The sequence below is a fragment of the Ornithorhynchus anatinus genome, chromosome Y4 (genome assembly GCF_004115215.2).
Source record: "Ornithorhynchus anatinus isolate Pmale09 chromosome Y4, mOrnAna1.pri.v4, whole genome shotgun sequence".
In the NCBI taxonomy this organism is placed as follows: Eukaryota; Metazoa; Chordata; class Mammalia; order Monotremata; family Ornithorhynchidae; genus Ornithorhynchus; species Ornithorhynchus anatinus.
The window spans coordinates 672,535-689,397 of record NC_053178.1 but is presented as its reverse complement, the minus strand read 5'-3'; the positions used below and the strand labels follow the sequence as shown (position 1 = coordinate 689,397).

General features: G+C 49.6%; 1 protein-coding gene across 1 annotated transcript in view; it reads left to right on the top strand.

The window, feature by feature from the left end:
- The first annotated feature begins 531 nt into the window (after positions 1 to 531).
- Positions 532 to 16,863, top strand: part of LOC114808701 (RING finger protein 17) — a 113,947-nt gene continuing 97,615 nt past the window's right edge. Inside the window, exons 1-2 of the mRNA XM_029056521.2 lie at positions 532 to 724; positions 14,127 to 14,221. Of these exons, the coding sequence (XP_028912354.1) occupies positions 571 to 724; positions 14,127 to 14,221 (249 nt within the window). The 5' untranslated portion in view covers positions 532 to 570. The remainder of the gene's footprint in view (positions 725 to 14,126; positions 14,222 to 16,863) is intronic.

Below are 16,863 nucleotides of genomic sequence, written 5' to 3'. Positions count from 1 at the left end.
GCCGAGCACTGTTCTAAGCGCTGGGGTAGACATAGGGGACATAGTAATAGACATAGTAATCCCTTATGGCAAATATCATGTCAAAAAAAAAAAATCCCTCCCCCCGCCCGCCAAATCAAAGGAACTAGGAGAGAGGGTACAAATAACTCTCTCAAGAAGTCTGCTGTGAAATTTGATTGCTTGAGGATTAACAATCTTCAGAGACCCCCGCCTCCCCTCCTCCTCCTCCTTCGCACGCTTGCACGTCCCTGCTTCTCTCTTCCTCTTCCCGCCCCCCGCGCCCCCTCGCCCCGCCCCAGGCCTTCAGCTCCTTTCCGGCCCGGCAGCCGTTAAGGCCAGAATGTGCCACCCGCCTCCTGCACTAAGGAGGCGGAGAGCGGGGAGGTGGGGGTCGCTGAGCGTCGAGGCACGAGGGGCCGGACTCCGTCACCGCTGCCACAGTCGAGCGGACAGTAGGGCTCACCGCGATCCGACTCACGCCATTGGCCACAAGCGCTCCAATGAGGAGCGCGGGCTCCTGCACCTGGATCCGGCACATGCGCTGGGGGGCGGGTTTCGTCCAAGGGGAAGATGGCGGCGGCCGGTGCGGGCGGCGGGTACGGGTCCGGTTCCGGATGGATGGCCGCTCGTCCCTGCCCATCCGTCCCCAGAGGAGAAAATCGGCTGCGGGATCCAGACGAGGCTATTTGCAGCGCTTGTCGAAGCGGCTTCGCTGCAGCCCGGGGTGAGAGGCTGGGCCGGCGGTAGGGGGAACGGTTGGTCGGTTTTCCGTCTTCCCGGAGGGCATGGGTGCCGCGGTTGGCTCATCGCCGCTGAGAGGCATTTCATGGCGGCAGGGTTGGGGCGTCGCTGGGGACGGGCCCCGCGGCCCCGCTAACAACAGAGTTAGCCGACACGTTCCGACACTGCAGGAGCTTGCAGTCTAGAGGGGGAGGAAGTTATAAATACGTGTAAGTAATTGATATGTCAAGCGTGACCCTGGCCAAGTCACTTCACTTCTCTGTATCTCAGTGACCTCCTCTGAAAAATGGGGATTATGACTGTGAGCGCCATGTGGGACAGGGACTGTGTCCAACCCGATTTGCTTGTATCTACCCGGAGCAAGTACTGCAATGCCCGGTACTACAATGCCCGGCATATAGCAAGCGCTTAACAAATGCCACAGGTATATGTTTATTAGTAATCCCGGATCTGCCCCTTGTCAGCTGAGTGACTGTGGGCAAGTCACTTCACTTCTCTGTGCCTCAGTTCCCTCACCTGTAAAATGGGGATTAAAACTGTGAGCCCCACGTGGGACAACCTGATGACCCAGTATCTACCCCAGCGCTTAGAACAGTGCTCTGCACCTAGTAAGCGCTTAACAAATACCAACATTATTATAGTAGTAGTATTAATGCTAGTAATAATAACAACAAAATAGTTATTACTGTCATTATAAAGACATGCATATAACGACTTTCGTGGTGACTGTCTAGCGCCTCCCCGGACAGATTTTCCTCAGAGCTTCCCTCATCGCCGAGCCCCTCCCTTCTCGTGGAGACCCCCATGTATGGGCGGGGGGAGGGGGACGGGAGGGGATCCTCTTCACGCCCCTTTTTATTTTCCCTCTGGGACCCCGTTTTTACCAGTTTGCTACGGGTTGCCCCTTAACTCTTCTTCTCGCCTTGCTTGGCTGCTTGCTGTCCCGTAACTGGAAGTGAATATATTTTGGGGCCTAGCCATCTTGGCTACATTGGGTCAAGTCAGATGGAGCTCATTTTCAGTCGACCACCCCTCTCGCAGTCTCCCCAAAGTGCTCACTGGGCAGAGAGGCGAGGGAGTCTCAGGGAGGCCAGAGCCCCTTGCCTGGAGCCTTGGCAGTGGGAGCTTGGAATGCACGTGTTGGGATGGTATTCGTTGTCCGGTGCTGTGAATGGGCACATACGAAACCAGAAGTCTGAAAGCCCCTCTGGCCTGGAAAGAGCTGGACCAGGGAGAGGCTTGGAGGGGAGGAGGCCCACCCGAGAGCTGGTGAGAGCCACAGCTTTGGGAAGCCCCACTTTGGCCTCACCCACCTCTCCCCTGCCCTTCAGGTGCCCCGCCCCCCCCCCCACCCCCCCCTTGTGACTGGACGAATGGGGCTTAGCAGATTCGGAGAGTAACGATTAACTTTTTGTGGGAAGTAGGTGGATGTAAATAATGAGCACCCTAGGTGTAATAAAAATGATAATAATAACACTGGCTAAGAACTTACTACGTGCTCTAAACACTGCTCTAAGCGCTGGGGTAGATAGGAGTTAATCAGGGTAGGCACACAGGCCCTGTCCCACGTAGGCTCCCAGTCGAAGCAGGAGGGCAAACAGGTATTCCCTCCCCATTTCGCAGCTGAGGAAACCTGAGGCACAGGAGAGTTAAGTGGCAGAATGACCCAGCAGGCAAGTAGGCTTGGCACACAGTTTAACGCTCAGTAAATGCGGTTGAATGAAAGTAGCAGAGCCCGGATTAGAACCCAGATCCTCTGGCTCCCAGGCCCGAGCTCTTTCCCCTAGGCCATGTTGCTTCCCAATGTAATGATAATAACTATAATTCAGCTTCTCTCTGCCTTAATTTCCTCATCTGTAAAATGTGCACCCCATGTGGGACATGGGCTGGTCCCGCCCCCATTTGCCTGTGTCCACCCGAGGACTTAGTACAGTCCCCGGCACATAGGATGCCCTTAATAAATACCATTAGAAAAATGAAGATCATCACCGTCATCATAATGGTAATAATTACGGATCTTGTTAAGCGCTTACTGTGGTCCAGGCACTGCACTAACTGCTGGGGTGGACACAAACAAATCGGGTCAAGACACAGTCGCTGTCCCACATCGAGCTCGCATTCACCAATCCCCATTTTACCGCTGAGGTAACTGAGGCACAGAGAAGTGAATTGATTTGCCCAAGGCCACTCAGCCGACGGGTGGCGAAGCCGGGATTAGAACCGGTGGGTGACCTTCCGACTCCCAGGCTTGTGCTCTATCCACTACCCTGTGCTGCTTCTCCTAATGATAATGTAATATCGGTATCCTGGCTCGGCCACTTATCAGCTGTGTGACTTTGGGCAAGTCACTTAACTTCTCGGTGCCTCAGTTACCTCATCTGTAAAATGGGGATTAAGACCGTGAGTCCCACGTGGGACAACCTGATTCCCGAGAACAGTGCTCAGCACATAGTAAGCGCTTAACAAATACCAACATTATTATTATTATTATTACTAATAATAATCATGCTGTTTGTTGAGCATGTTCTTGGGTGTCCACCACAGGACCAGGTGCTGGGGTAGGTACAAGATAATTAGATCAGCCCCAGTTCCAGCACACATGGAGCACAGTCTAAAGGAGAAGGGCAATAGGGTTTTTCGTCCCTGGGTTACAGGTGCGTAAACCGAGACACAGAGAAGTTAGGTGACATAACCAACCTAACGCAGCTGGCAGGTGGCAGATCTGGTTTAGGACCCAGGTCCCCTACTTCCCAGGCCCGGGCACTCTCCCTCCTCTAGGACAGCCTTTGTGTTGGAAGAAGATGTTGCCTATTAGATAGGGTCTTTCGTCATCACCCACGAATGCCCTCTCTTCCGTCTGGTGCCCCCACTCTGTTGTAAAGTCCCCGGGGGCAGGGACTGTGTCTGCAAACCCGAGCTGTATTGCGGACTCCCAAACGCTCACAGTTAAAGCACGTATTAGATACCGCCGACTCATTGACTGGCTGTGAGATTTGAGTTCGGTACCTTTTCCGTCCCCTTGCCTTTCAGGGAGAGCATCTTTGTCTCCAGCCCTGATTTCTCTCCTCCTCTGCAGCCTCGTAATTTCCCCTGCCTTCAGGACATCTCTACCTGGATGTCCCACCGACACCTGAAACGTCGCATGTCCGAAACAGAACCGCTCATCTTCCCTCCCAAGCCCTGCCGTCCCGGTGGCTTTCCCTTCACCGTAGACAGCACCTCTGTCCCCCCGGCCCCGGTAACCTGGGCGTTTTTCCTCGACTTATCTCTCTCATTCAACCCTCCTAGTCGATCGGTCACCAGCTGCGGTCGGTTCCACCTTCACAAACGTCGCTAAAATCCACCCTTTCCTCTCCATCCAAACTGCTACCATGTTGATCCAAGCCCCTTTCCTTCATCAGCCTCCTCGTTGACCTCCCTTCCTCCTGTGTCTCCCCACTCCAGTCCTTACTGCACTCTGCTGACGGGATCATTTTTCGACAAAAATGTTCAGTCCGCATTTATCCGCTCCTCAAGAGCCTCCAGTGGTTGCCCATCCGCCGCCACATCAAGCAGAAGTTCCTTACTGTAGGCTTTAAAGCATTCAACCACCTTGACCCCTCCTACTTTACCTCACTGATTTGTGACTACGGCCCAGCCCACACCCTTGGCTCCTCCACTGCCCACCTGCTCACTGCACCTCGAGCTCTGCTCCGTCACTGAGCGTTCAGCCACCTCTTGCCTCAGTCCTCTTCATTCATTCAGTCAGTCATATTTATTAAGCACGTAATGTGGGCAGAGCACTGAACTAAGCATGTGGAAAAGTACAGTACAACAGTAAACTGACATTCCCTGCCCACAGTGAGCTCATAGTCTGGGGCAGTCATCAATGCAGATGAATAAAATTTAGGCATACAGATTTATGCATAAGTGCTGTGGGTCAGGGATCGGGTGGGGAAGAGCAAAGGGAGCAAGTCAGGGCGACGCAGAAGGGAGTGGGAGATGAGGAAAAGTGGGGCTTAGTCTGGGAAGGCCTCTTGGAGGGGGTGTGCCTTCAAGTAAGGCTGTGAAGAGGGGGAGAGTCATTGGCTACCGGATTTGAGGAGGGAGGCTTTCCAGGCTAGAGGTAAGACGGGGGTCGGGGGTCGGCGGCGGGACAGGTGAGATCAAGGCTCAGTGAGTGGGTTAGCACTAGAGGCGCGGAATGTGCGGGCTGGGTATGTAGCAGAAGAGCAGTGAGGTAAGGTAGGAGGGGACAAGGCGATGGAGTGCCTCAAAACCAACAGTGAGCAGTTTCTGTTCGACACCGGAGGTGGATGGGCAACCACTAGAGTTCTTTGAGGAGGGTGGAGTGTCCGGAGCGTCTCTGTAGAAAGATGATCCCGGCGGCAGAGTGAAGTATGGACTGGAGCGGGGAGGGAGGGGAGCTCGGGAGGTCAGCAAGGAGGCTGATGCGGTATAATCCAGGCGGGATAAAATGAGTGGTTACATTAACATGGTAGCAGTTTGGATGGAGCAGAAAGGGTGGATCTTAGCAATGTTGTGAAAGTGGGACCAATAGGATTTGGTGGTGGATTGAATATGTGGGTTGAATGAAAGAGAGGAGTCAAGGGTGACACCAAGGTTACCGGCTTGTGAGACGGCAAGGATGGTGGTGCCGCCTACAGTGATGGGAAAGGCCGGAGGAGGACAGGGCTTGGGTGGGAAGATAAGGAGCTCTGATTTGGACATGTTAGGTTTGAGGTGCGGGAAGACCTTCAAGTAGAGTTGTCTTGAAGGCAGGAGGAGATGCAAGCCTGGAGGGAGGGAGAGAAATCAGGGGAGGCGATGTGGATTTGGGTGCCATCTGCAGGGAGATGGTAGTTGAAACCTTGGGAGCGAATGAGTTCTCCAAGGGAGTGAGTGTAGATGGAAAATAGAAGGAGACCCAGAACTGAACCTTGTGGGGGCCCCCACTGTTAGGGGGTGGGAGGCGAAGGAGGAGCCCGTGAAGGAGACTGAGAATGCACGGCCAGAGGAGTAAGAGGAGAACCAGGAGAAGACAGAGTCAGTGAAGCCAAGATTGGATAACGTTTCCTGGAGAAGGGGATGGTGGTCGACGGTGTTGAAGGCTGCTGAGAGGTCGAGGAGGATTAGGATGGAGTGGAGGCCGTTGGATTTGGCAAGAAGGAAGTAATAATAATAGTAATAATAATAATAATAATGGTATTTGTTAAGTGTTTGCTATGTGCCAAGCCCTGTTCTAAGCGCTGGGGTAGATACAGAGTTAGGTTGTCCCACGGGAGGCTCACAGCCCTAGTCCCCCTTTTCAGATGAGGTAACTGAGGCACAGAGAAGGTAAGTGACTTGCCCAAAATCACACAGCTGACAAGTGGCAGAGCCAGGATTAGAACCCACAACATCTGACTCCCCGGCCCGTGTTCTTTCCACTAAGACACGCTGCTGTCTCCCCTTCTGCCCTGTTTCCTCGGCTGGGAATGTGCTTACCAACTCTGCTGTATTGTACCCTCCCAAGCGCTCTAGTACCGTGATTTGCCCCCTGGGAATGCTGAGGAGATGCAGTTGATTGATGGTGTGATTGACTTATTAAGAAGGGCCGCTCAGGTGCCAAGGGGGCTGTTGAGTGACAGTACTGGCTCTCCCTCAGCAAGAAACCCGATTGGGTCTGTGCCCCTTTGAAGGACTTGCACTGAGCAAGAGTGCATTGGGGAAGTGTGAAGCTCATGTTATTACGATTCCCTCTTCAGCGGAGTTCTGCAGTTCAGAAGAGTAGTGAACAGATATCCTTGCTCTGAGGGGGCAGAGTTAGGGACACTGGCTGGATGCCTTGGGGCATCCCCACTTCTGACCCTGGCCGGATGCCTTAGAGCATCCCCAGTTCTGTGAAAGCATCTCAAGCGCATGTCGTGATCCCCAAATTTACATCTCCTCCCCTGTTCTCTCCCCCTCCCTCCAGGCTCGTATCTCCTGCCTCCAGGACGTCTCCACCTGGATGTCTGCCCGCCACCTAAAACTCAACGTGTCTAAAACTGAGCTCTTTATCTTCCCTCCCAAACCCTGTCCTCTCCCTGACTTCCCTCTCACTGTGGACGGCACAACCGTCCTTCCCGTCTCACAGGCCTGCGACCTTGGTGTCGTCCTTGACTCTGCTCTTTCATTCACCCCACACATCCAATCCGTCACCAGCACCTGCCAGTCTCACCTTCACAATATTGCCAAGACCTGCCCTTTCCTCTCCACCCAAACTGCTGCCTTGCTGGTACAAGCTCTGGACTGGAATGGATTATTGTGTCAGCCTCCTCTCTGATCTCCTTTCCTCCTGTCTCTCCCCACTGCAGTCCGCTGCCCAGATCATCCTCCTACAGAAACGCTCTGGGCATGTCACTCTCCCCCTCCAAAACCTCCAGTGAGTGCCCGTCAACCTTCGCACGAAACAGAAACTCCTCACTCTTGGCTTCAAACTCTCCATCACCTTGCCCCCGCCTACCTCACCTGCCTTCTCTCTCCCTACTGCCAACCCCGTACACTCCCCTCCTCTGCTGCTCACCTCCTCACGGTGCCCCTTTCACGCCTGTCCCACCGTCGACCCCTGGCCCACGTCCTGCCACTGTCCTGGAATAACCTCCCTCCTCACATCCGCCAAACTAACTCTCTTCTCCTCTTCAAAGCCCTACGGAGAGCTCACCTCCTCCAGGAGGCCTCCCCAGACTGAGCACCCCCCGCTCCTCCTCCCCTCCCTTTCCCCGCCCCCCCGCCCAACCCTCTGCTCTGCCCCCTCCCCTCAGCCCTTTGCTCATTTTTTGGTATTATTTATTACCCTATTTATTTTGTTAATGAGGTGTCTATCTCCTTGATACTGTTTATCTTGATGACCTTGTCTTGTTTTGTCCTATTCGGTTTTGCTTTGCTGTCTCCCCCATTTAGACTAAGAGCCCGTTATTGGGCAGGGATTGTCTCTGTCTGTTGCCGAATTGTACATTCCAAGTGCTTAGTACAGTGGTCTGCAATAGTAAGCGCTCAGTAAACAGGATTGAATGGATGACTGAATGAATTCAGAAATCTGGGTGCAATAGGAGGCGTGGCAGCAGTGTGGTTGGAGAGGAAGGGGCAGATTTTAGTGATGATGTCAAGGTGGGACTGAAAGGATTTGGTGATGGATTGAATATGTGCATTAAATGACAGAGAGGAATCAAAGATAATGTCAAGGTTACGGGCTTGTGAGACAGGAAGGATGGTGGTCCCTATCTACAGTGATGGGGAAGCATTTATTTATTCTGTTTTAGCCTAGATTTTATCAGTCCATCCATCCATCCATCCATCCTCCAATCAGTAATGGTATTCCTTGAGCGCTTACTAAGTGCAGAGCACTGTCCTACGTATTTGGGAGAGTACAGTTACAACGGAATTAGCAGACAGTTCCCTGCCCATTGTGAGCTTACAGTCTAGAGGGGTAGACAGACATAAGTATGAATAAATAAGCGGTTTATAATATATAATATTAAGGTATATACCTGAGAGCTGTGGGGCTGGGGGTGCGGTGATTATCATTTTATCTATGCTGTAGCCCTTGCTCCTGCTGCGCAAACTATAAACTGAGACCACACTCTTTAAGGTGACCAATGGCTTTGGTCTATTCTAATCCTCTTTGTCGTCTGACTGCCTTTGACATTGTGTTCCATTCACCCTTTGCTGAAATGCCTTTAGGCCTCAGTTTTGCTTACGGGGCACTAATAGGACTTTCTACCTACCTTTCTGATCACCCCTTGTTTTCGCTTCCTGGTTGCATATTCTGCCTCCCGTTGTTTAACCACTGGCACCCCTCAAGGCCCCATTCTGGTTCTACACTCGTTTCTTCTCACCGAGCTGATCTACATAGCTTCGGCTACTACTTCTTTGTGGACAAGTCACAAATCAGAGCACAGCCTGGAGAAGGGTTTGGGAAAAGTAAAGAATGCAAACCGGCTAATAACGGTGGATAAAGAGGGAAAATTGGTGAGGAATCTTGAAATGAATAGTGAGATATTGATTTAACGCAGAGGGGGATGGAGAACTACTGGCGGGTTTTGGAGAGGAGATAGAACCATCAGCCTGAGTAACACTTCTGGAAGGTGATCCGGACAGTAGTATGGAGTACAGACTGGAAAGGGAGAGAGGCTACAGGCAGGAAGGAAAGCAAAGAGACTGATACAGTCGTCTTATCAGGCTAAAAGCAGTGTTTGACCCAGGCTTCTGGCTGACTGAGTAGATAGGAAGGATTTGAGGAAGCATCGTGGCTGAGGAAGCAGTTTTGTGGAAAGAGCCCAGGTTTGGGAGTCAGAGGACATGTGTCCTAATCCCGGCTCCGCCACTTGTCTGCTGTTTGACCTGGGGCAGGTCACTTAACTTCTCTGTGCCTCAGTTACCTCATCTGTTAAAGGGGGATTAAAAGTGTGAGCCCCACGTGCGACAACCTGATTACTGTATATCCACCCCAGTGCTTCGAACAGAGCTTGGCACATAGTAAGCGCTTAACAAATGCCATCATCATCATTATTATCATTATTTGAGCAATCGATTGGGTGTTAGAGGTGGATGACAGTGGGAATCAGGGACAAATTCCAAGATTGTAGGCTGTAGTTACTGGGAGGATGGTGGTGGTATCCACAGAGATGGGAGAGTGGGGAGAAAAGGAAGGGAAGGTGAAAGAGAGAAGATAGGAAGTTCAGGTTGAGTTGTCTTTGGGCTATCCAAGTGGAGATATCCTAAAGATTGGAGGGATATATGAGATTGGATAGTAGGTGAGAGGTCAGGGATGGAGAGAGAGAGCGCGAGGGAGGGAGAGAGAGAGGGAAACTTGGGATTCATCTATGCAAAGGTGATAAGTGAAGCACAGTGAGTAGATGAATCCCCACCCGCTCCCACTCCCAAGAAATTGGATGTAAAGGGAAAAGCCTAGGGGACCGAGCACCTAGCTTCAAATTTTATTTTGCATTCTCAAGTGCTAGTAAATGTTCTGTATGGGATGGGCCCTCAGGAATTACTGAGGGTAATGAGTATCTATTGGCATAGTATCCTCTATACCAGTTTGGCTACCAAGGGTGTACTGTGGTAACTGTAACTGTGGTAGTACCAAGCTACTTTGTATTCTGTATTCTGTCTTGTTGGGTCCAGAGCCCTATTTCATTTTTTGCTTCATTTTTTTCAACTATATTAGCTCATGAATAACATACCCGCACATTAATTGTAATTATTCACCTATACTTAATTTCCTCGTATAGCATTAGGGAATTCCTGAGACATTAATCACTCTATCAGTTAATTCACAGAGAAGTAGCGTGTGAGGGCGCAGGTCTGCAGCTGCGGATCTGCAAGAGAGGGTGTCCAGCATTTTAAACCAAACTTTAGAAAGTTACTGTACTGCGATTTTTCCGGGTCTCTTGAACTACCTAGCACCCAGTAAGATCTTAACAAATATGAATGAATGAATGAATGAATGAATGAATGAATGAATGAATGAATGAATGACCTTCTGGAATTTTACCCAGTGTGACAAAAGTCACAGCATGCTAATTCCCTTTGGCCCCATAATTCTTCTAGACTGTAAACTCGTTGTGGGTAGGGAACAAGTCTGCCAATTCTCCTGCATTATACTCTTCCAAATGCTGGGCTCTGTGCTCTGTACCCAGTAAGCACTCAGTAAATACTAATGATTGATGGATTGATCAACTGATCCCTAGGGTTTAGTTCCATTAACTGTGTTTTTGCCAAAAGTTGGTACTTTGCAGGTGCGGGGAGGGGAGATTAACTTCTGCAGTTGGGAAGGGTAAAGCAATCAATCAGTAATACTCTGGGCACAGTTCTGTACAAAGTGCTTGGGAGAGTACAGTGTCACAGAGGGGGCCTACACATTTTCTGTCCACAAGGAGCTTACCATGTGGCGGAAGAAACAGACAAGAATATAAATGAATGAATGAATAAATAAATGAACAAACAAATAAATAAATAAACAAGAAGAATAAGTAAGTCATATTATGGAGCTGAGGCTACAATTCCAAATTGCAAGGGCAACCCAGAAAGGAATGGGAGAAGAAATGAGCACCTACTCGGGAAAGCCCTCTTGGAGATGTGCTTTCACGAAGGTTTTGTAGGTGGGGAGAGTTGATCATCTGTCAGATATGAAGTGGGAGAGTGTTCCAGATCAGAGACAGAAGGTAAGCGAGAGGTTGGCGGTCAGTGATTGATGTCCTTACCTTGTATCTATCCAGGCACTGGCAGTATGTGCTTGGAGCATGGTAAGCAGTTAACAAATACCAATTATTTTAACAAAGCCAGATTATTCTTTCAGTCCCAGCTCTTTCAAGTTCATACCAAATACTTCAGGCCACTCCACATTTTCCCATTCCAAGTCTTCCGGTAGGCAGGTGTCCCATCCCGACCGTTACAAACACACAACTCCATTTGGCTGCCGCAGCACTTGGGCTTGGGTCATGAGCAGAAAGGCACTGGACTACCATTCCTGTCAGTAGTTGGTCTTGAAGAACTGCAAAGGTCATGAAACTGAGTTGGAGAAAGTCAGAGATCACAGGCCTGCAAGATTTCTGATCCCCTGCTAAAGGAAAATGACTTGGGACTCTGGCATTTGGCACTTATGCTAAGGTTAGATCCTCAGTGTGAGCTCAGAAAATACTACTACTGCTGCTGTTTGCTGTGCCAGGATCATATTACTAATGAACTACAAGAGAGTTGGGCTGAGAAAACACCCAGTTTCTTCCATAGTCCTCCTCCAGGCTGAAAAACACAGTCAGAAATCTTGGCCACTCATCCACTGGGCAAAAATACTGTGCATAGTCACTGACTCTCATGCTCATTGCCCACAAGAGTAGCTTCTAACTTTTAGCTCTCTCCTTCGACTCCATCTCCCCCTTCACACCACCATCTCTTTCCTCCAATGACCTGGTCACCTACTTTCTCAGTGAATTTGAAATCATCAGACGTGGCCTCAAAACCTCCCCCACTCCTCTCCAGGTCTTTCCCCCTTCAGCCCGATCTTCGACTCTCCCCATCCCCCTTAGCTGTCTCAAGAGGCCATCACCTGGCTCCACTTCAGTTCAGTTTCTTCCACCACTTCTTCTGATCCCATCCCTTCCTACCTCATCCAAGCAATTGCCCCCTTCCTTCTTCTCTCACTGACCGTCATCTTCAGAAGCTCATTTTCCAATGGTTCCTTTGCCACTGCTTTCAAACATGAGCATGTATCCCCTTATCCAGAAAGAAGAAATATTCTATGACCCCTTGATGCTGTCCTGCCATCGTCCCAACTTGTCTCCAATCAATCCTCTCCAAACTCCTGGAGAGTGTTGTCTACACTCACTGCCACCACATCCTGTCCTCCAACTGTCTTCTCAAATCCCTACAGTCTGGACTCCCTTTCCCCGAACTGCCTCCCGCCACTCCCTGTCCCCCCTGCCTCCCCCGCCCCCCCCAGGCCCTTTACTCGATGGAAATGGTCCTTTTTAAGGTAAACAATGTCCTTTTCCTTGAAAAAGTCAGTGCTTCTAATCCATCATAATTTCCCTTGACCTCTCTGCTGCCTTTGACACTATGGACCACCCCCTTCTCCTGGAAACATATATCTACCCTTGGCTATACCAACACTGCCCTCTCCTAGTTCTCCTATCTCTCTGCCTACTGCAAATCAGTCACTTTTGCAGGTTTCGCTTCTGTCTCCCTTCCTCTCACTGAAAGGTTGCCTTAACGTTCAGGTCTGGGTCCCTTTCTATCCTCCATCTATCCACACCCCCTAGGGCAACTCACTGCACTCACAGCTTCAGCTATCATCTCTACGCCAATAATTCCCCGTCTGCATCTCCATTCTCTCCTTCACTACACTCTCTCCTTTCCTGCTACTTTCAGAACATCTGTACATGGATGTCCCACCGACATCTCACGCTTAGCATGTCCCAAACGGAATTTCTCATCTGCCCTCCCAAATCCTGTCCTCCCCTTGGCTTTCCCATGTCTCCAGACAGCACCACCATCCTCCCTGGCTCACAAGCCCATAACCTTGCCATTATCCTTGACTCAGCTTTTTCATTCCAATGACTCATTCAAGTTCTTTCATTCATTCATTGAATTGTATTTGTTGAGCGCTGACTGTGTGCTGAGCACTGTACTAAGCACTTGGAAAGCACAGTTCAGCAATACAGAGGGACAGTACTTTCCCATAGTGGGTTTAGAGTCTAGAAGGTGGGGGGAGGGAGGGAGGGGAAGACAGACATCAAAAGAAGTAAACAGGCCTCGATAGCATCATTATAAAGAAATAGAGCTATCAATTTATACCCATCAAAACAAATAAACAAGCATTAATGTAGGTGACTAGAATTATAGTTATGTACATATATACACAGGTGCTGTGGGTTGGGGAGGGCAGTAGAGCAAGCGGAGCGAGTCTGGGCAATGGGGAGGGGAGTGGGAGCTGAGGAAAATGGGGGCTTAGTCTGAGAAGGGCTCTTGGAGGAGGTGAGCCTTCATAGGGGGCTTTGAAGGGGAGAAGTGTGATTGTTTGGTGGATTTGAGGAGAGAGGGTGATCCAGGGCCAGGGGTAGGACATGGGCCAGGGGTCAGCGGTGCGACAGGCAGGGTGAGAAGGCTAGCCCCAGAGGAGCCGAATGTGCGGGCTGGGATTTAGAAAGTGAGAAGGGAGGTGAGGTAGGAGGGGCCAAAGTGATGGAGAGCGTTGAAGCCAATAGTGAGGAGCTTTTGCTTGATACAGAGGTTGATAAGCGACCACTGGAGATTTTTGAGGAGGGGAGTGACATGCCTAGAACGTTTCTGTAGAAAGGTAATCTGGGCAGCACGGTTAAGTGTAGATTAAAGTGGGGAATAACAGGAGGTTAGGAGGTCAAATTATAATTACTGGTACTATTATTATTATTACCCTGAATCTACCCCAGCTCTTAAAATGGGGCCTGGTACAGAGAAAGAGCTTAACAAATACCAGTAACAATAAGAACCAGAACCAAAAGGAAGCTTCACTTTGGTGCTGCTGCAGGAAATGCACAGGTAATTTTGAATCTGGTCTTTCTCCTGCACCTTCTTAGTCAGTCTTCTAGAAACAGTGGTTTTCTAGAGACATCCAAACCAAAAACCAAACCAGCTCAGTGGAAGTTAGCATTAGGTGACCAAATCTGAAATTAGATTGATGATTTTTTTTTCCTCCCTATTTGGGGCCTAGGATGTTTTTTAATCTGGAACGAAACTGATGGTATTCCTTGCCTTGATGAAAATATTGTAATATCTCTTTATGATAATTTTAGATGTTGATTAAGATTTTTAAAAAGAGGGAAAAATAGTTGCGAGAGAGCCGAGTAGATTTCATGGAACAGAAGCCATAACAAAATAGCTTTACAACTGATGTGTGTCAACAGGTCTCCCAGTTGAAATTCATCATCGGAATCCCCCTCCTGAAGCATGTTTTTCAAGGACTGAAGATTCCGGAGCAGTACTTTGTCCTGATTGTGAGGTAAATCCCTTCTATTAGTAACACATGACTGAACTGAAGCACATTAGAATTCAGCTTTATCTACTTGCAGAACCTTCCACCTCCGAGCAAGTGTGCTCTCACTTTCAGTCGCTTTCCCCGTTTCCAGTCCTCAGCCCAAGAGGATCTTGTCTTCCCTGAAGCAGGCCCATCAAAATCATGCTTGTGGGTTGGTCCACTAATGCATTCTAGATGAATGTACCTGGGCTGCACCTTTTAAAAAAGGTGCAAATTACAAATTTTACTAATGGTTGGTTAGTGTTGGTGTGATACATTATCATTAAGTGGACCTAGAAGAAATGAAATCGTCGAAGAGAGTAATCTTTATCCTTTGCTTCGAGAACCAGCGTTAGTGGGTGGGGCTAAGGGACCAGTAGCACTGACCTGAGATAAGAGGTTAAAGAGAGGCAAAGGGGAGAGCCATTATGAGGACACTCCCACACGTTGCCAGGTGCACATTTCACAGAGAAACTCACACAGTCTACACTACATCGTCTGCCATTTCCCTGCTTGGGACCGGGTGTCCAACAGACCACATGAAACCGCACGACCCATCGTTTCTGCTCTTTCCTCCTACTCTTCTCTCTGCCTCCTTGTTTTTTTCTGTTTTTGTTTGTTTGTTTTTTGACTTCTGTTTCCCTGATTCTGTCTCCAGTAACATTCCCCTCCCTCCTCCCCGCCACCTACTCTCGTGCCAACTGACTGGGTATTTTAAGGAATTGGACTTTCCCATGTGTTTACCAATTCTGTTTTGTATTGTTCTCTCCCAAGTGCTTAGTACAGTGCTTTGCAAAGGGTAAAGTCCTCAGTAAGTGCCACTGACTGATTAATTGAAAAAAGGAAAATCCATTCCTTTAACTGCTGTTTCCCTCAGATACATTTTCTGCCCTCTTCTTGTTTCTCAGCAGCTTGGAATATAATTAGTTAGTCAACCAGTCAGTGTAATATATTGGGCATTTACTCACTGCAAAGTACCATGCTCTGCACTTGGGAAATGGAGTTGGTAAACTCCATCCTGGCCCACCAGGAGCTACAGGCTTCAGAGAGAGACAGTCATTGAAATAAATTACAGATAAGGGAAACAGTAGAATTCAAGGAGAAACAGGTCCCTTAGGGCTGGGGTGAGTATCAAAGTGCTTAAGGGACCCACATTCAAATATGAAGGTGTTGGAGAGGGAAGGAGGAGGTGGGAAAATGTGGGCTTAGTCACTCTGTTGATCTCATTCCACCACCCTGGGTCACTTCCACAGTACAATTCCTCCACTCTGGTGCTAGAGCCGGAAAACACCGCTGGCAGAAACCAGACACCAGCTGATCACATCCATCTGAACTTCACCTTCATCTGACTGGTCTCTGCCCTCACCTCTGCCTGGCAAGAGTCCTCATTGGCTCCCATGCCAATTGCCCATGCTAGGTATTTCAGACTTTTTGCTCTGTCCTCAAGCCACCTACCCCTCCTGCCCACTATCTGAGGTTCCAGTGGCTGGGCCAGGTGCGATGTCGATGAAGTTGAAACCATTAGGCGGGATTTCTCTAAAATCTGCCCCCTGATACTTTCCCACCCCTTCCACCTCCTGCTCCCTCTTTGACTCTCCCATCCTTTAACTCAGCAGTGTCTCAAGAGGAGAGTTCAGCCTCCTCTCAAATTCTACCCTCGCCACTGGCATCTCCCACCCCATCTCTTCCAACGGTATCCAAACAGTCACCCTTTCCAGCCGTATCAAAACAGTCACCCCTTCCCTTCTTCCCTGCATGATGGCATGCTCGGTTTCCAGTGGTTCCTTCTGAATTGCTTCCAAACATGGCTGTCCGTTCCCTATCCTCAAAACAAACGAAAAACCAACCAACCAAACAAAGACCCTACACTTGATCCCATGGCACTCTCCAATTATCACCTCTTCTCCCTTTTAACATTCCTCTTCAAGCTCCTGGAGTGAGTTGTCTTCACTCATTGAGTCCATTTGCTCACCTCCAATTGTTCACTCAGTCCCTTGCAAAACCGGCTTCTGTGCCCATCACTGCCCAGAAACAGTCCTTTCCAAAGTCATGGATGACCTTATTGCCAAATCCAGTGGTCAGACCTAATGCCCCTCAACATCTCTCTCCACTGCCTTTGACACTGGACCATCCCTTTCTCCTGGAAACTTTATCATTCATTTATTCAGTCAGATTTATTTGAGCGCTTGCTATGTGCATAGCACTGTTCTAAGCGCTTAAAATGTACAGTTTGGCAACAAGTAGAGACAATCCCTACCCAACAGTGGGCTCGCCTCCAGGACGTCTCCACCTGGATGTCGGCCCGCCACCTAAAACTCAACATGAGCAAGACTGAGTTCCTCATCTTCCCTCCCAAACCCGGTCCTCTCCCAGACTTCTCTATCACCGTTGATGGCACGACCATCCTTCCCGTCTCTCAGGCCCGCAATCTCGGTGTCATCCTTGACTCGTCTCTCTCGTTCACCCCACACATCCTGTCCGTTACCAAGACCTGCCGGTTTCACCTCTACAATATCGCCAAGATCCGCCCTTTCCTCTCCACCCAAAACGGCTACCTTACTGTTACGGGCTCTCGTTATATCCCGGCTAGACTACTGTGTCAGCCTTCTCTCTGACCTCCCTTCCTC